Here is a 23,590-nt window from a genome sequence, read left to right on the forward strand (position 1 = left end):
GGATTTTTGAAAATAATTTTCCAAACCCTTTTCTTCAAATAATTTTCCGGACTCTAGTTCTTTAAATAATACCAACTCCACATTTTTCATCCCTAGAGTTTTTAGGTTCCAAAAATCCATTTTTCAATAAAATTTGTTGTCATTTTCTTTGACATACAATTTTCATAACTTCCATGATTTTTAAAATGTTTTTAGGGATTTAGAGGGGTGCTACGATCTTTACCATACCTTCCCGATAAGTAACCTGACCCCTGGACCCAGATTTTGTTTTTCACAGATCACCTTTTCCAAATAAGGAGTCACACTTGAAGTTTTTATTTCTTATTTTGTTTACCCTTTAAAATAAAACAAAAATAAGTGGCGACTCTAAGTCATTTTCTAAAACAATAAATCATTTTTCAAATAAAAAGTGAGTTCGCCATTGAGTGGACGCGCATGAACAGAAATGCGAGGTCCACAATTAGACTTTAATTTAACTATTTAAAAATAATAATAATAATTTTTTACAATGTATCTCATTACTAAATTTTGAAACTCACAATGGTTTTAAAATAATAGCCTATAGGACTTTGTAATTTATGTTTGAGTTGATTTTTGTTTCTCACTATTAAAATTAATTTTCCTTATAATTTCAATAATACCAATTTTTTCTTAATTCCAAACCTCTTTAATTTTAAAATCTTACTTAATAATAAAAAACATTATAAACCTTTTTTTTATTAATTTCATTGAGACTCCTAAGGCTTGATATAAATACACTCGATCGCCACAACTTTCAAATTTTATCAATTAGTACTCTTATAAATTTATTTTGTTTATTAAATTTACTTTTTAGAGAGATTTTAAAGAAAAATATTTTAAATAAGAGTATTTAAGAATTTTCTAAATTTATTATTTAATATAAAATAAATTCATAAGAGTGCTAAATGATGAAATTTGAAACTCTAGCTTAATATATTTACACTTGGGGTGTAAATGAAATTAACCATTTTTTTTTTTCAAAATAAATAGATTTTCAAATATTCAAAAATTGCAGAGCAGTGAAGATGACTTCATACACGAATCTTGGGCCGCATTTGGGCTCAACGGGAAGATTGTTATATGGGTTGGTCTCGGTGGTGGGCACAAATCTGTTGATGCTGACATGTCAAGATACCGTTGGGCCACGTTCACGACCACCAAACCCAACCTTCCAATGCGGGACCAACGAGCAGGCCAGCTGCTGGACTCCTTCGCTCACACGTTTATACAGGCAGTCGTTGAATTTATTCTTCCTCTCAATTTTTGTGACTCTCCAGTCACAGTCAGAGAGAGAGCCAGCCGGCGGCAACTGCGACGGCGGTGGCGGTGGTGCTAGTTCATGGCAACCATCGCCTCCCTACGCTTCTTTTCTCGCCTTTCACCGCCTCCTTCACACCGTTCTCGCTCCCAACTCTCTTTCGATCTCACTCATTTCTCACCTACCAAAAACCCTAGAAAGTTCCAAACCCTAACCCTAGTCCGCGCTTCATCGTCCTCTTTCGATGATCTCAGCTCTGAACGCTCCGCCAATTCGAGATCGAAGGTTTGCTTTTTGTTTGTGAATTTGTTAGTGTCTGTTGTTTGTTTTTTGATGTACAGTTAGGAAATGCCTACCAATTCCTATCTATCACTAGGATTGGAACGGCGCATGACATTTTTGGTAAGTTTGTGGTTGGTTCAATTTTTATACTGTATCAATGTATTATATCCGTCAATGCATTTTTGAGAACCAAACCTGGAATGTTTTGTTTGATTGGTTGATTTAAGGATGCTATCTTGGAGCGGATCTCCAGTTTGTGTTGGATTTTCATAACTTTAGATGTGAGAGTTGGTTGCTTTTCTGAATTGTGTGGATGGATTATGTATTTATTCTACAATATTTATATAGAAAAGTTTGAAAACCTGGAAATGAGGCATTACCAATACAGTCCGATGGTTACTGTTGCTGCCACTACACCATGACAAATATACCGCTACACCACCACCACCATCTTGATGGCAAACGTTGCTACCGCTGCCAGCATCACCACCTCTTTGTAATAATAAGCAAGATACTAGTTTATAACCTGTCACACTGTCATCACCATCGGCACCCTACCTGGCATTCACGATACTTACTGACTTGCCATTGTCACACCACCATTACCATCTTCAGTGCACCCACCATTGCATTGCTGTGACCACTTCTACGATGACCAAGCAATACACTAGTTTACCAATGTGTTCCCTTAATCACTATCATTATCGTGCCCACTTTACTATCTTTGTCACTATTTCCATCCCCACCAAGTGAGATAACTGTTGGAATTTGCTTCGAAACATTGGACCGATGCTGATATGAAGACTGCAACTGAGGAAGGATGAATTAGCACAGTAAGACAAAGCTTGGTGTACTGGAACAGTCTTTCTAATGGTTACGCCAGTAGTTGAAGGATAATGAGAAGCAAAAGAAGAAGAAAAATATAGATGGAATATCCAATTTGGTAGAGTGACAACACTTGGGAATGAATTCTTACTGACCTTTTTTGGCTGCCACAATTAATCTTTACATGATTCTGTGCAACTATGGTTAGATCAAGGTAACCATAGTTAAGTTGAATCTATTGTTTTACACATGGTTAACGTGAGGTTGTGATAGACAATTGGACTGGGAATATTCCTCACTCTGCCAACCAGTTGTGGCTCTAAAAGGGCTTCCCATATGATGGTTCGACCGGTAGATGAGCTTGAGGGCATGTCCTCAGTTTTGGTCTTGCCTCTGGTTGGAGTTGCTCTCTGTGATGTGCCATGTGGCATTCATTAGGAGGGCTTGACCCTTTATGTCCCCTTTCATCAGTTATTGATAGGCTCAACCAAAAGGATGAGCTCGAGAGAACAAGTGGGAAAATTTCAAATTCAATGAGATATGTGTCATTTGTTGACTAATTTGTCTTCTTAGTGGTTATTTGGTTTCACTGTATAACAACATTGGATCAGTTGTAGTCACATGTAGTTCTCCTGGAAGCCTTTTTAACCAAATCAATTCACAAATCCCTAGAGCCATCGCTCTAAACTCAACTTTAGCACTACTTCTAGCCACCACTAATTGCTTCTTATTTCTCCATGTCACAAGATTTCGCTAAGCAAAGGTGTAGTAAATTGAAGTTGATCGCCTATCTTCTATTGATCTTGCCCAATTTGCGTCAGTAAAGGCTTATAATTTTCTCTCTTTTGATTTCTTGAAGAAAAGTCCCTTTCCTAGTGTTATTTTGAGATATCTAAAGATTTGAAACATCGCTTTTAGATGTTCTTCACAAGGGGCATGCATGTATTGACTAACCACGCTCACTGCAAAGGCAATATTCAGTCGAGTGTGTGAGAGATAAATAAACTTACCTACTAGTCATTGATATCTGCCTCTATCCACATGAGTCCCAACTTTATTTTTCTTGTTTTGATCCATTGGTGTATCAACAGGTTTGCAGCTGAGCATACTTTCTTTGAGAGACCATGATACCCTCTTTACTCATTGTTACTTTCATTCCAAGTAAGTACCTTAGGGGTCTAAGATCCTTAATTTCAAATTCTCTAGCCATAGTGCCTTTAAGCCTTTCCATTTCCTTAAGATCATTATTTGTGAGAATTATATCATCAACATACACTATAAGGAGGATAGCTTCCACTTAAGGGGAGGTAGTTCTTTTTGGTCCTTTTTCTCTTTTTGAGGCTGTAGCCGTCTTGTATACTCCCTGTATGCTTTGTGGCGTTTAGCCTTTTCTAATGCATATCTTGTTTACTTATCAAAAAAAAAAAAAAAAAACATACACTATAAGGATGATGATCTTACTATTTGACGAGTGCCTAAAGAATAGGGTATGATTAGTCTGCCTTTGTGTAAAGCTGTGACCTTTTATAGTTCTAGTGAGTCTTTCGAACCATGCCGTAGGAGATTGTTTCAAACCATAAAGGGATTGTTTCAACTTACAAACAAGATTATTTATTCCATTGTCTCCAAATCTTGGTGGCAAGTCCATATAAACTTCTTAATCTAGTTCTTCGTTTAGGAATGCCTTCTTAACATCCAACTGTTGAAGAGACCAATCTAGGTTGGTTGCCAATGACAAGAGGACTCGTATGGTGTTTAATTTAGCAACAAGTGCAAATGTCTGTAAGTAATCTATCCCGTATGTCTAAGTGAAACCTTTAGCAACCAAATGCGCTTTATACCTCTCAACTATCCCATTTGATTTGTGTTTGATAGTGAACACCCATTTACAACCAACTATAGTTTTCCCTTTTGGCAATTGAACAAGTTCCTAGTTATTATCTTTTTCAATGCCTTCATTTCCTCTAGTACTGCATCTTTCTACTCTGGGATAGTCAGAGCCTACAGTATAGAACTCAGAATCTCAACACAAGAAATGTTAGTAGTAAAGGTTCGAAAAGAAGAAGATAAACCTTTATACAATACAAAGTGGGATATGGGGTGCATGGTGCAGGATCTTGCACCTTTCCTAAGGGCTATAGGCAAATCTAGATTTTTAGAGACAACTTGACTTGGATTTTTCTGGGTAGAATCTAAAATACCTGGATCGTTTTGCAAAGCTTTCACATTCAGTTCAGGCTCTTAATAGTGTGGTTCCATAATATGTAGTTCCCCTTGAGGTTTAATCTTTCTACTATAGACATGGAGTTCTTGTCTCTTTGGATCTCTCCCTGTTTCCAAAATGTGTTGAGTTGGTGACACAGTAGGTTCAACTGGATTGAGATGAGTGGAATTGGGTAGGTCTATGGATTTGGATTAAAACAAATTTCTAGATTCAGGTTGCTTAGGGGCGGATGGGAGGTTAAAGAGTATCATAGGAGCACGCACTTGATGGCTCTTGGATCGAGTTTGCTTTTGTTTTGGTAATGGACATGGACAAAGGCAAAAAACCAAACGTTTTCAAAGGTTAAGGAATTGAGTGATCGAAATGTGGGATAAGGCTTAATAAGGATAGACATAGGTGTACGATACTGAAGGACATGACTTGGGAGTCGGTTAATTAGATAGCATGCCGTGAGGACTACTTCTCTTCATAGGTATTTGGGTACACCCATGGTAAACATAAAGGCTTAGGCAACTTCTAAGAGGTGATGGTTTTTTCTCTTGGCAAGGCCATTTTGCTAAGGTGAAGTGACACAAGAACTTTGGTTAATTATGCCATTTTGTTCTAGGTAACCTCCCAAAATAGAATGGAAATATGCTTGACCATTGTCAGTCTTAAGGAGTTGGATTTGTTGAAATTAGGTTTTAATCATTGAATGAAAGGTTTGAAATATTTTGCAAGTTTCAAAATTTTCTTTTAGAAGGTATACCCAACACAACCTTGTGTGGTCATCAATAAAAGTTATGAATCATTTACTGCCTGAAACATTAGTTACCCTAGATAGTCCCTAAATATCACTATGGATAATGGAACAAGGTCTCGATGATTTGTATGGTTGCGGGAAGAAAGGAACTCGAGTATGTTTGGCAATTTGACAATTTCACATTGAAAGGAATAAGGGTCTTTATTTTTGAATAAATATGGAAACAAGATTTTCAAGTAAGGAAAACTACTAGGGTGGCTTAATTTATGATGTCACAACATTATTTCATCATCAGAAACAGAAATAGATTTGAATCCAAAAGCAAGAGGTTGTCTAGTCCTAGAATCCTCATCCCCAAAGAAATACAACCCTTCATGTACTTTAGCATTGTCAATCGCCTTCCTTGAGTGTAACTCTTGAAATTCACAAGAAGAGGAAAATTTAGCTATGTCACTGAAATCTTTGGTAAGCTTACTTATAGACATAAGGTTACATGATATATTTGGAATATAAAGGACTGAAGTTAGAGTAATATTTTCAGAGATTTTAATTGAGCCTTTTCCTGCAACAATTGACAAGGACCCATTAGCTATCTAAACCCTTAGATTATTAGAACAAGGAGTGCGTGAAGAAAACAATTGAAAAGTACCTATCGTATGATCCGAAGCACCTAAATCTAATTTTTTTTTTTTTTTTTTATAGGAAACCACACATGAATATATTGATAGAAAAAGAAGTACAATAGGAGGATGAGGAATCCTCCCACCAAAGGTGAAACTAAACAACACAAAAAGATAACAAAACACTACACTATGTCAACTACGCACAAGCACCCTTGACTATACCGTCCTATTGGAACTACACACTGCTAGCCAATCTAGTTGTAATACGTTAAGGGGAATGCCCTTAAAAACCGTGGAACAAAAAGCCCAAAGAGAAGCAAGGAAATGAATGGAGTCCCAAAGATTCTCTGAATTCCTAGCTTTGTCCTCAAATATCCTAGCATTTCTTTCCCGAAGCACCTAAATCTATGATTCAAGGTGCTTTTGAATTTTTTTGTGACACTAAGGGCTGCTATTAAATTACTTGTTTGAGCAAGATTACAAGATCTGACATTGGTATTGGGTTGTTGTGATTGATTCAGAAGTTTATACGACATGTCCATTTGTTCCTTTGCTAAGTGATATTTGAGTGGTTGCGGATTCTTCCCTTTTAGAGGTTGTTCCTGCATCTGCTGCAATTTGAAAGCCCCTTCCATCACTCTGTCTAAGCCTCCAATTGGTAGGTTTTCCGTGCAGAAGCCAGCACTTGTCTTTGGTGTGGCCGAGTTTGTTACAATGATCACAACACACTCTTCTTCTAGTTCTCTGCTCCCCACGGTATCCATTCTCACCCCCTTTTGAAGCCAGGGCAGAACCTTCCACTGGGGTATTGTTCGAATCCTTCTCATCTCCCAGCATCACCTTTCTCTAGCTCTCTTCCCTTCTAACTTCAGCAAACACTTCATCAAGAGGCAGCAATGGTTCCTTTCCAAGAATCTTTCCTCACACCTCATCTAGGTCCTTGTTGAGACTTGCCAAAAAATCAAACATCCTTTCCTTCACTATTGACCTTCTCTGTTTTTCAGTGCACTCAGGGCAATAATCGGCCTCTATAAATAAATTTAACTCTTGCCGTAAAGCTTGAAGATCAGTGTAATATTGAGTTACACAATGATTACCTTGTTTGGTCTCCTTCAGTTTGCACCTGATTTCAAAAACCTGGGCTGAGTTTTTGAGGTCTGGACAAGTTCTCTTTACCGCATCCTACACTTCCTTTGCTGTAGGTAGAAATAGGTACATCTGACCAATCTTGAGCTCCATTGAATTAATCAACCACGCAATAACAATGGAATCTTCTAAGTCCCAATTTTGAAAGGTTGGATCATCTTCAGGTGGCTTCTTTGTGGCTCCCGTCAAGTGCTCTAATTTTCCTATTTCACAGCCTGGGACCATTGAAACCAATGTTTTCCGTTCAATTTCCATCCAGTAAATTGTAGAGAGGTATTATCTCTTCCGTATAATAGGGAAGCAGACGTAGTTTGAACCATTTGCTGTATAGGACCTGAAGTGGTTGCTGAAGACTTGTTTCCACGATGTTGTCCAAGCATAGCAGTCTTTGCCATGAGATTGAATCCGACAGTCTTTGCCATGAGATTGAATCAAGCCTAAATGTGCTGCGGCTCCGATACCATGAAATCAGAGAGGAAAAATGCAACTCTCTTTTCTATTTTATAGGCTTAAATATATAGGCAATCTATTTAGGAAGATAATTACAAAAAATAAAATATTCCTAAGAACTAGGAAACTAAGAAACAGAAAGCTAAAAACCTAGGGGGTTTTACACATCCTTATTTGAAAGTTAAAAAACAGATAAATACTCTAATAAAATAACTGGATAATTAGCTAGAATTTATCCAAAGTTATCTCTAACTGCTAACAAGGACCTACCTGCACTATCTCTACATATGAGAATCATTGAGTGAGCTTGAAATTGGCAGCATGCCCATTTAATGTGAAAGATCCTTATAACATGGCTCAGTAAGATGCATGAGGCCTAAATATATCTGAAATAAAAGTTGCATGAGATTGAAGGGATGGTTGCAGTTAGGTTTTTTTGTTCTGTTGTAGATTGGTTGGCTGTTCGCTAAGAGAGGGAGTTGTTTTTTTGTGTTCTCTTTATTTTGGTTGTGCCTTCTGCTGATATGAGTTAAAATCAACTCATTAGTTATTAATAATCCAGGTTTTCACATGACAAAACAATAAATAATGAGTTGGTTTTTACTCATTACTGATAGTCCATGTAATTATGTGAGGAAACAAGCATTAATGATTGTAAATTTTACTTTCTAGCTTGTAAAATTATGGAAGTTGAACTTCTAATTTCTCATTATAGTAGATAATGATTATTTTCAGTTAGTAGATCCAGTTTCTTTTCATGAAAATCTGTACTTCATAATAATGATTTTATCTTTCTGATTTTGATGTTGAAATTGGAGTAATATAATAAGTGTTGAGTTTCTACCTCTTGCTAATAGCAGTTTGTTCTTTCAGAAATCAGTTCTTTCAAATCTGATACAAGAGATAGAACCATTAGATGTGAGCCTTATTCAAAAAGATGTTCTGCCCACTACCGTTGATGCGATGAAACGAACTATCTCAGGCATGCTGGGTTTACTTCCATCCGACCAGTTTCATGTTGTAATTGAGGCTTTATGGCTACCACTCTCCAAGTTATTGGTTTCTTCAATGATGACTGGGTATGTTTATCTTCATTTCATGCGTGCCTGTTATTTATTTCTTGAGACTCCATTTGGTTTTGAAGAAGATGGAAGACAAGGAAAAATATACTTTGAAATCTTACAGCTGTTTATTAATGAAATAGTGGTTGTAGGAAACCAGGCTTACTCTCTCTTTGTTATCCCTCAAAGCCTATATTCATGATCTCCTTCCTTTTAGTTTGAAAAAATTATTGTCAATATGTATTGGTTCAGGAACTAATATCTAGACTCATTTCTGTGGAGAAAAGGAATTGATGCTGACATCATAAACTTTTATGTTGCATTATTTATTATTGAATGTTGAAATATCACATCTCTGTCATCAATGGTGCATTCTTTGCAAAGGAAATGGAGAGTTGATTGACCACCTTTTTCTTCATTGTCCTGTTACCATTGGACTCTGGCACAAGTTGTTCAATCTAGTAGGGTTGGTTTGGGTCCCTCCAAGGAGTTTTGAGGACATGTTGGTTATTGCTTTTAAAGGCTTGGGGAACTCATTAAGAGGCAAGACACTTTGGAAAATCGCTTGCCTTACTTTGATTTGGAAGGTATGGCAAGAGAGAAACAATAGGATCTGAGGATAAGGGGAGAATGGAAGAGATGTTATGGGATTTGATTCGGTTCTATTATTCTCTATGGGCTTCTTGTACTGAAGCTTTTAGAGGAGTTCCTCTTAAGTGTTTTACAACTCAATTGGATTGCGGTTTGCGCTTCAAAAGTTTGAAGAATGTTGGATTTTCTCTTTGTTTTTAGATTTCTTTTGTTGAGAGTTTTCTCTTTTGTTCAGTTTGTGTAGGGAGGACCTCTCATCCTTCCCTTGGTTTCTTCTCTTTCTTTTGTATCTTTTCTTTCTCTTGTATCTTTTCTTCTACTAATATATTTTTCTTCGTTTCTGATAAAAAAAAATTAAAAAAATCACATCTTTGTCCTGCCTTTTTGTGCAACTAGCAGGGAAATGACCAATGTAGAAGATACAAATGGAAGCATATAATCTATCTACTGAATAAAGTAACAATAAGCACACTCTAGATGGTGAATATTGTTTATTGATCCCTTTAGTAAAAGGAAAATGTAAGGGACATTGTCTATGCAGGACTTCTCAAGTAAAAGAAATGCAAAGACAGAATAGTAAGGTGAATGGTGAATATTATTAGGCTAATACCTTTCGTCATGTGTGGCCCTATGCATGCATGTGGAGAGATAAATGAGAAGTATTTGCAAATTACAAATAAATAGATGAGGACAGTGGCAATTGGAGAGAGTCAACCTTGAGACCTATACCTACATGATCAGCAGCATGGGTCCTTTGTGGGTACAGCCAGTAAAAATGCATGACAAGTGGCCCTTTTATGTATATTTTGGATAGTGTGGAAGGAAAGGAACTTGTTAGCGTTTGACAATGAGGAGTTATCAATTCAAAGATTGAAAAATTCTTTTGTATGTAATCTGTGGTCTTGGTCTAGGGTGTTTGTAGATATGAGCCCTAATTCTCTTGTTAGCTTCATTCATTGGTTAGGCTCAAAGTAAGGGCAAGTGATGTTTTTTGCTTCTTTCCCTTTTCCTTTGGTTTGAGTCTTTAGGCTTTTGTTGTATGCTTCCTGAACACTTGGGGGGTGCTGTTTTTGGCGTCTCCTCTTTCTATATATGCAATTTTTCTTTACCTATCAAAATAAAAATAAAAAATGATCAGCAGCAGTTACGGGTGACACATAAATAGATGGGGACAGTAGCAATAAAAGAGATTTGAACTTGAGACTTCTACAAATTGCAGCTAAATAGATGGGGACAGTAGTAATAGGAGAGACTCGTACTTGAGACCTCTAGGGATTATAGATAAATAGATAGGGATAGTAGTAATAGGAGAGACTTCTACCTACATGATCAGCAATGGTTATGGATTACACATAAATAGATGGGGACAATAGCAATAGGAGAGACTGGAACTTGAGACCTTTACTTGCATTTGGAAAGAAATCAGTGGTGGTTATGAATTACAGATGGGGCAGTGGCCATTTGTGAGACTTGAACTTGAAGCCTAGTTAATGGTAGCTTTGATATCATATTAAGCTACTAATGTTCCCAAAAGTTGAGGTTGTTAGGATTTAGGGCCACAATGTATGCAAGGATAACAATGTCAATCATATATTAAAACAAACAGATTTTGTTCAATTAATACACTAATTAGTTTGGAGAGTCTTAAAGACTTAACCTGGATTGCTGGACCTTGCTTTCTTATAAATTGGGTTGGGTTTGTTGGTTTAGTTTTAATTACCAAGCTCATAAAGCTTCAACATGAACCAATATTATTAATTTTTTTGGGTGGATTGGGAGGTTTGGGTTGATGATTGCCTGCTGTTAAGTTCTTTTATGGTGCTTTGGAGACAAGGAATGCAGTCCCGTTTCCATGGAGCATCATTTGGAGCCCTTGTGTGCCTTCCAAAGTGGGCTTTTTTGCTTGGGAAGCTTCATGGGTTAAGATCTTAGCCTTGGATCAATTAAAGAGGAGGGTGTGGATGCTAGCCAATAGATGTTTCCTTTGCTTTGAAGAAGAGAGTCTATAGACCACATCCTAATTCATTGCTTTAAGGCTAAGGTATTATGGGAGTTAATTTTTGCACTCTTTGGTGTGACGTGGGTCCTTCCTTTGTTGGTTAGAGAGACCCTCTTTGGTTGGTATGGTTCCTTTGTGGGCAAGAAACGTCAAAAGGTGTGGAAGACAGTTCCCTTATGTCTCTTTTGGATGATTTGGAAGGAAATAAATAGAATTGCATTTGAAAATGAGGAGTTTTTGATTCAAAGGATGAAAAATTCTTTTGTTTGTAGTTATTGGTCTTGAACTAAGTTGTTTATAGACGAAAGACCTTTATCTTTAATCAACTTTTTTGATTGGATGGGTACTAGATGAGGGTGGATGAGTTTTTTTGTATCCTCTCTTCTTTTTGGTTTATGCTTTGAGGTGCCTTTTGTATACTCCTTGTATGCTTTGGGTTGACCAAGGAGAGCTTAATTTGGACTTAAAAGGATTTTTAATTGGCATGGAGCCTAGAATCCTTATTTTGGGATTCTAAAATTTATCATATGTCACACTTGTTGACCAATTGATAACCATGACATCTACTAGTTTGCGGTATTACATGTCTCCTCAAATGTTTTACCCTTGAACCAATCTTGTTATACTTATAAACTTGTAAGTTTCCTGAGCAAGAAAGGTTATTTACATAATTTTTCCAATTTTTCTGATGAGAGTTTCTTGAGCTGGTGGAGGGTATGTAGTGAAGGACACCATCCTCCATTCATTTATCAAATGGCTTTCTTGTTCAGCTTTTTCCTATCATCCCTCAAGCGTGTGTCTAATTTTGTATGGTCTCTTCTAACATCATATTGTTTTTTGCCCCATATCACTCTTGTAGTACAAACCATCATCCATTTTTTATTTCCAAATCAGCCAACTGCTTCTATTGAAGTGAACCATACATCTTGCACTAGCCTCCATCATTTAGAAGGAATCATCAAACATCAAAATCAAGCCTACACTGGAACCAAGGGCTCTTGTACCACTTGTAAGGAAACCAACATTATCCTATTTAAGTGAATATCAATGAAAAAACTGAACCATGTGGAAGATAAAGCTATAATAAGACATTGAATAGGTGGTGAACCCGTCAATATAAAGTCGGAACACCATAGGATCAAGCCTGGATAAAACTTCATCTCTCCATAATAATGGGATTTGAAAGAAAAAGGTTTTCTTTGGACTTAGCCATGGGTGAATAAACTGTAAGTGAACATCACTCTTGGATTTGACCAAACACTTGACAAGATTGTGAACAAAAAGTTCTCTAAATATGTGCTGAAAAAGCATCTTCTGGACAGACTGCTATTGATGCTGACCTATAACCCCTACAATTACAGCCTAATTTTGTAGAGAATGATGAAATTGGTGGTCAAAATGGGCTGGTTTTCCATTTCTTCCTTAATGTGACTTTGGACCTTACAAGAGTGCTGAAAATTATGAATGGGCAGAGTTTCTAAGATGGTGGTGTGATCCTTCTTTCATGAGAACAAACCCAATTTTGAAAGAGAGTCAAGTCATGCACTAAAAGATCTCCACCTAACCACCACCCTTTCTTCTCATGCAAACCAGACTAGCTGTGGAGATAAAACAAAAATAGAAATGAAATTGGAGTGTTCCTTTCAAGAAAATCTTTTGAGTGGATTTCTCCAACCTAAGACAACCCGTTCCTTTTGTTTCTTCATTCAAACCTGTTTGTTTCCCAATCCTCCACACTAGGAAGGAACAGCTAATATAGTAGCATAAATGATACATTTCCCTTTTTTTTTTTCCTTTTTTTGATAGGTAAATTTTTTGTCCCTATTGGGACTTGAACTTGGTACCTCCCACAAACCCCCCAATCCTTTACCACTTGAGCAAGGCCTCAAGAACAAATGATACATTTTCATTTTTGTTCTTTACCAATTGATGTCTATAAAGATATTTTAGAAATTTATAAATGATATGTCTTCTTCATTGCAGGTATACATTGCGGAATGCTGAATATAGACTCTGTCTTGAAAGAAACCTCGATATTTATGAAGGAAATACTGAGAAGCAAAGACCAGAAATATCTAAATCTGACGAGCTAGAGATTTTGCTTGACAGTGCAGATGTAAATAAATCTGGTAAACATGAGCTGTCATCTAAATCTGAAGAAAATACCGAAAACCCATCAGAGGGTCTTGGTATTCAAGGTCTTGGTGAAATGACAGCTGAAGCTCAGCAATATATTCTTCATTTACAGACTCAATTATCTTCTGTCAAAAAGGTAACAATGGCATTTTAAGAAACTATCTGTGGTGGTTGAGTAATTAAATTTCTTTGTCAAATTGAATTTCATGATTTATTGACTCTAATTAACAAAAATATGCTATAGTGCACCTTGTTGGCATTTTAACAACATTAAAGCTTCTCAGTTTATGTTTTCTTCATGCCAAAATTTGGACATCCTGTTTCCTATGATAAATGTTTGGATATCTCATTTAAAAGGGTGGTTGGGACAATCCATCTAGCAAAATGAATGTGAAGCTATGTGCTCTAAGTTGTGCATGTCTGGGTGGTTGATTAGAGCTAATGCTGATCTTATTTCATTTTATTGCTTTCTATTTCACTCCGACTTGTCTAGTAGTTCATGGCCATGATTGGGGTCGGAGGACATCTGTTAAGACAATTAGCAATGTTATCAAATTCACAGCGTAAAATAGGAATAAATATTTTAAAAAGGTTCCTAACAAAGGTGCTGCATTCATATTTTTTACTTTCTATAAAGTCGTGCCAAAAGTGAAGGAGAAAAGAAAGAGTAAAAGCCTACCAACAACTCTCTCCTAACTACTATCCACCCCTGAACTATCTGGTGGTTGATGTGTGTGCTTGTTTTCAGATAAGGTTGTGCCTCATCTAATGGGAAGCCTAAGAGATCAGTTATATTAATAATTTACCTATCAAAAAAAAGAGATCAGTTATATTAAGAGTTAGTATGATTGAAAGATGTGAACTATTTGAGTCATATTTAAAAAATTGTGAATTACTAAGACTGAAAAAACTTTCAAGATGTTGAGAATTACCTTTGCAGCACAACCATGGGCAGCACCTTTTCAGCCTGAATCATCACTGTTTTTCTGAAGATGCACAACCCCCAGATCACCATCATCACTCCTTGAGAATCATATTCATCATCTGTATTGCTCATTTCACCATTACTGAACATCATCATATAAAATATGGCATCTGGAGACATTTCCATCACTCTCATATATCATCAGTGGTAATAGTACAGCAACCACCTAAACCTCTGAGGTATCAACTATGCTGATTGACATATTTTGGATGCTTGGAAGATTTCTTTGCTTCTCTTGCATGCTTGAGATGATTGCACTCATTTCAACAGAAACAACACTTCATTCTCATAAAGAAAATTTTATTGTCAGTAAAAAGTAGTACTCGTGTATTCATGAATCAGAATTTCTCCTTTGATGCATAAATCAGAAATGCTCTTTTGATGATAGTCTTATAAGTTGTTTGGGTCTTTCTTTCATTTAGTCGTTGTCACAAAACATCAAGCCATGCATGTTCCAAATTACTTTATTTTGTTGTGTCTTAGTTATGGAGTTTCTGTGGGTTTTACTGCATTTTGGCTTCCATATTTGTCATTTTCTTAAAGTGCAATGGGGTACTTATTATGTTCAGAATACTTTCTCATATTTCTTAATCCTTTCTCCCTATGAAAGGAGCTTTGTGAGGTCAAGAGGAAGAATGCTGCTCTCCAAATGCAACAGTTCGTTGGAGAAGAACAGAATGATTTGCTGGACTATTTGCGATCACTACAGCCAGAGAAGGTTTAGTTTATCTAACCCTTTTCTTTGTTAATTCTCTTTAATCTTCAAAAGTTGTTCTTGCAACATATAAGTTTTGGGTTAATAAATTTTTCCTGTATTTTCTGATTGCTGAACTTTTCTCCTTGGTCATTTACTAGCATTAGATACATTGGCTGCAGGTCTCACATCAAACTAGTTGAATATCTGACTTTTATTGCTATTAATAGCGTATTTGTTAAAATCTATTCAAATTTCATATTAGATGAGTATCACTGCTACCGTATGATACAAGATAAGTCACATTTGACTTTTATTTTATGTTTCTAAAAAATCAAATTTAATTTCTTTTTTAAATGGTTATTTTTTAAAATTACTTTAAAGTTAAAAAGTTAATGAAAGGAAAAAAGGACAGAATGATTTTATATGCAAACACTGTAAACATGTTTTCAAAGGCATGCATAGAAGATCTTAATTCTAATTACCATTCCTATGGATATCTAGGAGATTTTATCAAATGAAAGATATGTGGTTTAGATGATTTGCATGTTCAATCTTAAGGATGGTGAATGAAATGATAAAGCATGTTAGGTAGGAAGGAGCTAGCAGGACTTGAGCTTATCAAGAGTGTAGGAGATCCAGAAATGGATGCTCAGTTTGGAGACAAGAAATGGTTTGGTATTGAATAAAAAACCTTGAAGATCTTGGTTGAGAGGATCAAAGGCAAGGTGTGTGGTAGGGACATGTGGGTAGGAGATTCTAAGCTAAAGGATCTCTTCCCTTTGCTGTTTAGAATTGCAGCTAATAATTCTGCAATAGTGGCTGATCTGTGGGGAAGACAAGAAGGTGGAGGTGGGGGTTGGGAGGTGCACTTTAGAAGACCCTTTCAAGATTGGGAGTTAGAGGAGGTGAACCGCTTTTTGAGTTACATTTCTGCAGTAAGGGTGCAAGAAGGGGAGGATTTTCTGGTTTGGAAAATTGAGAGAAAAGGAACGTTTAAGGTAAACTCTTATTATAGGTCTTTGAAGGAAGACAATAGCCCTTTATTTCCAGTAAAGGAGGTTTGGGGTTCGTATGCCCCTTTAAGAACTCGTTTTTTTGCTTGAGAAGCAGTTTGGGGTAAAATTTCCACTATAGATATGCTGATGAGGAGGGGTTGGTCTATGGCTAATAGATGCAACCTGTGCAAAGAAAATGAGGAAACGGCAAACCACATCCTAATTCATTGTGGTAAGACAAGGGATCTTTGGAACTTATTGTTTTCTTCGTTTGGGGTGGTGTGGGTGCTCCCGGATTCCGTGAGAAATTTGCTTCTTGAGTGGAAAATGAAGGGCATGGGGAAGAAAAGGAGTGTAGTTTGGAAAATGGCGCCTATTTGTCTGTTTTGGTGTATTTGGGGAGAGCGAAATCGAAGAACCTTCCTAGAGGAAGAGATGACAAACACGAGCTTGAGGAAACTTTTTCTTCGATCCCTGCTTGAATGGTCTCAACAATTTGTGGACTTGGACTTGGACTATCTATCTTTTCGGAATTTGATGGGTGATAGGGTTGTTGCTTAGCTAATCCTTTTTAGTCTTTATTTTTCCCTTGTTGCCTTGTTTTTGGGCCTTCTTTGTATACAACCTGTGTACTTAGGGAGCGCCCCCTGTTTTCTGGCGTTTTTTTAATCTATTGGTTCTCTTTGTCTATCAAAAAAAAAAAAAAGGCAAGGTGTGTGGTAAGGTGGTTGAATTGTGGGCAAGAAGCGTAGAAAGACTTGGATGGCAACTCCATTATGCTTATTTTGGTTGGTTTGGAAGGAAAGAAACAAGGTTGCTTTTGAAAATGAGGATCTTTTGATTCAAAGGATGAAAAATTCTTTTGTATGTAATATTTGGTCTTGGTCTAAGTCGTGTATAGTTGAACGACCTTTACGTTTAATCAACTTTTTTGATTAGTTGGGTTTTAGATGAGGGTTGGTGAGTTTTTTTTGTATCCCTTCTTCTTTTTTGTTCTTGCCTTTAGGCGCCTCTTACGTACTCCCTGTATGCTTTGAGTTGGCCTTTGGACGCCCTTTTCTCCTTTTATTTATAAAATTTTCTGTGCGTTTAACAATAAAAAAAAAGGTGGTTGAAAGGAGTCGAGGTTTATCCTCTTGGCTTGGTTTCATATAGTTGGACTGGATTTTTTGTTGGATGGGGCTGAGGTTTGTGGTGATTTCATCGATCAGAAGCTTTATAGGAGAGTTTGGTTGGGGGGAGGAAGAGGTTACAAGTTAGAGCTGTGGTGTAATAGAGCTGGAGGTTCTTGCAGGGCGTGGAGAGAAGAGATTCACTCTGATATTCCCAGGGGTGTGGAAGGTGATGGCAAAGAATTTAAGAAGCTTATGGATAGCTCGTGTCCAAAGGGTGAAGCAGGTGGCTCAAATGGTCAGGTCCCAAGGTTGGGAAAGTGGGAAGGATGGCCCTAGTGAAGGTCCTCCTTATGCAGAGTCGGGTGAGCAAATGCAGGGGTGAGGTGGCAGAATCAATTTGGATTCAACTGGGAATGGTTGACATCTGCAAATATTTGGAATGTCTGAATCGTTCCATGTAGGTTTTTGGGGTAGCTCTTTAGATAAGGGCCTGGAGCTATCTTTGTTGAAATCATGGGCAGTCTTCAACTGACTCTTGTCAGGGAACTTACAATTGGCATTATTGGGTGATTCCTGAATCCTGCTTTGACTTTGAACAGGTTCTCGATTCTGAAAGGGTGCTGCGGTTGGGTTTGAGAAGATACGGGGGGAAGATTCTTTACCCAGAGAGGTGGTATCCAGAAATTGGGTGCTTTAAGAGTGGTGCATGTGCCAAAGAAGTGTGGGTGCGAATAGTTGGGGATGTGTGTTGGGGCTTTGTGGCTGTGGACAAAGACATAGCACTCCGTAGGAATATGCAGTGGGCTAGGATCCTGATAAGATTTAATGTGAGAGGCCTTCCAACTTCCCTTCATGAGGTGGTCAGGTTGTTGGACTTCTACATTCAATTATGGTGGGAATTGCCCACCATGGGCGATTCTAGTTGAACTGAAGAAAACTTGTGAGGGTGGGAGGACAAGGTGAAGGTGTGGGGCCTTCACGTGCAGTAGAGAGCATAGGGATGGCTGGCAAGTGTTGTGTGAAGGGTGGAAAACACTTGTTGCCATTGCGTTTAATGCCTAATGCTAAAGGGATGGCAGGGCCAGCTTTTCAAAGGCTTAACAGGCAGGTGTGGAGGGGCCTTTTGTGAAGGGTAAGAATGTGGCTGTTTTGGAAGGCCCAAGGGAGCTGAGTATTATCTCTTATTCTCTTGTTAAGACCCATGATAAAGAGATGGGCTTTAATGGCTTGGGTTTTGAGGGTAATAAAAAGGGTGTGTTTACAAGAAACAAAAATTCAGAATATGTTTTGGAGGGATAGAAGAAGTGTGACCAATTAATAATCCCACTCAACGAGATTTGTTCGAAAATCAAATCGCCAAGATGGAAGAATCATGGGATGTGTACAATAATGAGATTGAGGAATTACTCCTTACCAGAATGTAAAGAAGAGGAAAAGAATCTCAAAGGTGAGATTACCCTGCCAAGAGTCTTCCTAGAATTTGATTTAGATCCATTGCCAATAACTAATCTAATATGATGAAGGAAGGCTTGGAATCCTTGTTAGATAGCTTTCCACACTTATTGAGTGGTCCTGACATTGGAGTTGTCATCCTATTCCTTAGATTGCAAACCATATGTAATCTTGACAACAGGGAGCTAAGGAGAAGTTATTCCTCAGGAATTCTCTACAACCACTTGCCTATATAGGCTTTGTTGCAAGCTAAAACCCCCTCAACCTAGGGAACCTCTCTGAAAGGTGAATCTCAAAGATGGACTACTCCTAGAGGGGGGTGAATAGGTGTTATTAACTAATTTAAAAGGTCTCCCAACACAAGTTATCTAATGTTAAAGATTTTTACAATTTTTTCTTCTCTTTACAAACACTTCCGAACACAAAGTAGAAATCACATACAAATATGAATGCAACAACACTCCCCAATAAGATTAAAATTTGTAAGTCAAATGCAAATGCTTCAACACTCCTCAAAGTTAATTCATAAGAATAATTATCTCCTTAACTCATTTCAATTTACTACTTGATATCATTAGCCAAAATGAATAGAAAAATTATTCAAAATATCAAATGGATAATCACACTTATTTCAAATCATATCTCTTCCATTCAGCATATATGCCTAAGTAACTAATGATATCAAAAACTGAAAATAAATCAAAGAGTAGAATGAGAGAAAGAGACAATGACACCGGATTTTAACGTGGAAAACCTCCGAAGAGATAAAAAACCACGGGCCTACAATCAATCGAAAATGTCCACTATGAGAACAAAAACTGAATACAAGGTTTTACCTAGCTCAAGCTTACCAATCCTTCTCGGACCACTTGACTAGTACCTTTCACTTTTAGCTTCTCACTTTCTTCTTTTGAAGCACACTTGGAGTCCACGCCAAGCTCAATCTCAGTCTCTTCTTGAATCCACACAAGAAGAAAATGAGTTTTTACCCAAACCCAAATAGATTAGAAATTGAGAGATGAATGAATGAAGAATCAACCCATTTTTTTCTTAAGAAAATCCATTAAAAACAGTTTGGAAAACAATAGGAAAGTTGGATTTTCTTGGCAAACAAACACCCCAAAATAGGAAAGGAGAAGAGAACCAAAGGGGATGGATGCTGCTGTCTCTCTCTCTAAAACAGGAAGCAAGTTTTGAGTCTTTAAATGAAAAACGCCCTTGATCCAACGGATGAGATTTCATCAAGGAAGTGCAACCTGGATCGATCTGGATCCAAAAGTCATCTGGAAGCAGTTTCCATCATTTTTGTCCAACTTTTGGATAACTCTGTAGTGGTTTCCATTTGCTACCCCAATTTGCATGCAATCACTTACTTGTCTTCGTAGAGGATATTTTTTCTGTATGCTTCTCTGAAAAAACAAACAGATGCCATTAATTTTTAAAATTAATAAAATCCTTTTTCTATAAGATTCTAAATTATCAAGTCTTGATTGCACCTTCACTCTGTATTTGTTTGCGGCCATCCATCTCTCTGCTTCATATGCTCCATCACTTCTTGAGTGTATTGATGTTCTATATGCACCTTTCTATTATTTGTAGGCTTGTGGTCCTAGTTCATTGCATTGGAGTACAGGGACAAGGTTTGCTTTTGGTTTTACTGTTTTGACTACCTTAGTGCCAAATATCAAGTTATAGTAACGTAACTCTACATTAGTCAATTTGTATTTTCTACCTGTTACGTTAGTCTCCCTATGTTTTCTATGCGTTTTATTATATAGAACATACTTAAATACTCTTTGAATCCTAATAATGCATTAATTTTTTTAGTATACTGTGGTGTATCTGGTTTGGATTGATTCTGGTCCCAGTTTGACCAAGTTGTGTGTTTCTTTTTACCTTCTTTGTTTGAATGCTGATATACTGCTTAACTATGTTTTACTTCTAGATCCTGTACAGTTATTTTCTTTTTAACTTCATTTTCATGACTCATAAATTAATGCTGTTATCAGGTTGCCGAGCTATCAGAACCAGCAACCCCTGAATTGAAAGAAATAATTCACTCTGCTGTTCATGGCCTTCTTGCCACCCTTTCTCCTAAGATGCATTCTAAGGCTCCCCTTTCAGAGAACACTTCAACTGGAGTTCTAAATGTTGGAAATGAAGATTGCACTGAACTGGTTGAGAACACTTCGGTTCAATTCCAGCCCCTCATTTCATTAACTAGGGACTACCTGGCACGTCTGCTCTTCTGGTTAGGCCAGCTCCTTTCATGTTTCCTCTTGCTTTATTTTTTATAAATTATTATTTTTCTGGTTGGATGATTTTGTCAACTGAATGTTTGGGAAATGGAAAATATGGCAGTCTGATTATCAGGCTTATTCAAATCATGGTTTTATGCAAACTTCTTGGCATTTTTTTTCTTCGACAGGATGCCTGAATGACGTGGAATCCAAATTTTCATTGGTAATTTGATTTGGTTCAGGCATCTTGTCTGAATTTTAAATTCATTTACTTTTCATTTAGCCTTATTATTCCAGGAGCCCAAATGGCTAGACAATGTCTGTGCTAACATGAAGAAATGAAGTCTTCCACTGATGCTTTCTAGGTGGCCTTATTCAGGTCTTATTGGATACAACAATTAAGAGGAGTTTAGGGTACTGTTTCCCAAGTCATGGGCTAATGGGGGACTGACTTTTGTCTTAAAGTCCATATGATCTTCTTGGCCATAGCTGTAATATTTTCCCATTTTGGAGTCTGATAAAATATTGTCTTTGTGATTTTGGTGAAGGTGCATGCTGTTGGGACACTACCTTAGAGGGCTTGAGTACAGGGTGGAGCTGATAGAACTACTTTCCCTGTCAAGTGATGCAGAAAACGAAGCCTCCGGTGATGAGCAAGTTGCTTGAAAGTTGCGAATGGTGATCCATGCTTCCATCTGTATATGGATATGGTGATCAGTGTACAGTGTATGCTTTTGCAACATGAAGCGGTCTTGCAGATGAGGAGGTAGGTTATTTAGTTCTAAGAAATTAGAGATCCCTTGTTTGTATTCCTTTGTATCATCGTAAGTACTAAATTATGCTCATTCTCACAATAAGCACTGAAAATGCATTGAAGTTTTTGGTTACCCAAAGCTGCCCCATGGAGATGTTCGGGTGTGCTTTTGCTTTGGTTTTTTTTTACATCATAATAATCCAAATTAAATTAACATAACTTTTAGGTTATGTTTGATACTCGGAAAATGCGAGGAGAGGAAAAATGAAAGAAAGGAAAAAAATGAAGAAAAATAAAAAATAGATTTAAAGTTAATAAATTATTTATATATATTATTTTAAATTTATTATATAAAAAAAATTTATTTTTTAATATTTTTTATTTTAATTAAACAGAAGGTAAAATAAATGGAAGAAATTGAAACCCAGGGGTAAGCGGCAGCAATTGTTGTCGAGAAAAGAAAGTGTTAAATATTTCGATTTTTAATGTTCATACGAAGTTTAAAAAAAAATATTTGTAAAAGAATGGTAGATATAAAAATAATTTGGGATTTACAGAAGCTGTAAAAATAATTTTTAGATTTATGACAATTTGTGAATTTTTTATAGGAAGTTATCTTTTCAGTATATTTAGAGCAAATTTTAAAATTTTGACTGTAAATTTTAAAATTTGAATTTAAATTTAAAAAAGAGAATTTCCAAATTCAGTATTAGGCTCTCAGATTTGAAAATATCTCGTTTTTCATATTTTCAAAATATGCTATTAAAGTTTCTATACATTAAAAGCTAACCAAAAGAGTGCATTTGGCTGGAAATTATTGAACGTGAACGTGGGTGGTTATCAAATTTTTAGAATGGTTTCCATCCATATATAAGAAAAAAAAATTATAATGTTTGGTTTTAACATAAAAAATTTGAAAGAAAATTAAATATAATTAAAAATATTAAAAATTTATGTATTTTAAAATTATGAAGAATATATTTGGTAATTGTTTTTAAAACATTTTTCTAGTTTTAATGGAAAACAACATTTGGTAATCATAAAACATAAAAGAGTTTTCTGTTTTTAAAAATAAAAAACATAGTATCTTTGAAAAAACATTTTTTTAATTGTTTTATGAGAGTTATTTTAAAAATTAATTACATGATTACAAAGAGCGATTGAAAATAAAATAGTATATATAAAAATTATTTTTAAAGTAATTTAAAAATATAGAAAATAAATTATAAATATATCAGGTTCTAAAAGAGAACAAATATTAAAAGTTGTTCTCAAAACTAATTTTTAAGAACTATCTTAAAAGACATTTATCATGGTCACAACTTTTTGGTAAAAGAGAAAAAATAAATAAAATGAATTTTAGGTAGCATATAAATATAGGAGGATGGTCTCATTTAGTCAAAACACTAACTAGAGAGCATTTTAGTTCAATACAAGTTCTCAATTTTTACTTCATATTGTGAGTTAAGATTGGAGTAACTTCAAGTGGTTTGAGTTATTCAAGTGTGACATGTGACCTAAAAAAACACCTAAATTAGTTATAAATGATATCAAAATACGGTTGTGAGGTAAGTGACATAACAATGAAACATGTCGAGGCTTTAACGTTGAAGAGGTGACTAAGTAGCAGACTTGTGAAAGGGAGATCAGACCTACCATATGTGAGGAAAGAAAGTGTGGATAACCCCAACTTCGAGAAAAGCTTAGATTAAACTCGTTTTGCAAGACACTAATCACTTGAGAGTATTCTAGTTTAGGACAAGTTCTCAATTTTTACTTAATATTGTGAATTAAGATTGAAATAACTTCAAATGATTTGAATTATTCAAGTGTGATATGTGAACTTAAGAAACACCTAAATTAATTATAAATGATATCAGAATACGATTGTGAGATGAGTGATACATTATCGAAACATGTCAAGGTGTTGCCGTTGAAGAGGTGATTAAGAAGTAGACTTGTGAAAGGGAGATTTGACCTACCACATGTGAGGG

General features: G+C 36.3%; 1 protein-coding gene across 1 annotated transcript; it reads left to right on the forward strand.

The window, feature by feature from the left end:
• Nucleotides 1–1,185: 1,185 nt before the first annotated feature.
• On the forward strand, nt 1,186–21,729 carry LOC100267925 (uncharacterized). Its single transcript, XM_002271466.5, has 6 exons — nt 1,186–1,564; nt 8,445–8,650; nt 13,206–13,494; nt 14,954–15,061; nt 20,612–20,853; nt 21,391–21,729. Exons 1-6 carry the CDS (start codon nt 1,361–1,363, stop codon nt 21,506–21,508), a joined length of 1,167 nt encoding a protein of 388 aa, XP_002271502.1. The 5' UTR covers nt 1,186–1,360; the 3' UTR covers nt 21,509–21,729.
• Nucleotides 21,730–23,590: the final 1,861 nt, after the last annotated feature.

This window comes from Vitis vinifera, chromosome 3 (genome assembly GCF_030704535.1).
Source record: "Vitis vinifera cultivar Pinot Noir 40024 chromosome 3, ASM3070453v1".
NCBI classification, from domain to species: Eukaryota; Viridiplantae; Streptophyta; class Magnoliopsida; order Vitales; family Vitaceae; genus Vitis; species Vitis vinifera.

What these genes read in the sequence shown, in the direction of transcription:
- LOC100267925 (XM_002271466.5), top strand. Translation starts at nt 1,361, where the DNA reads ATGGCAACCATCGCCTCCCTACGCTTCTTTTCTCGCCTTTCACCGCCT. An exon ending in AATTATCTTCTGTCAAAAAG is followed by an intron (nt 13,495 to 14,953) that starts GTAACAATGGCA and finishes TCCCTATGAAAG; the next exon opens with GAGCTTTGTGAGGTCAAGAG. An exon ending in CTGGCACGTCTGCTCTTCTG is followed by an intron (nt 20,854 to 21,390) that starts GTTAGGCCAGCT and finishes ATTTTGGTGAAG; the next exon opens with GTGCATGCTGTTGGGACACT.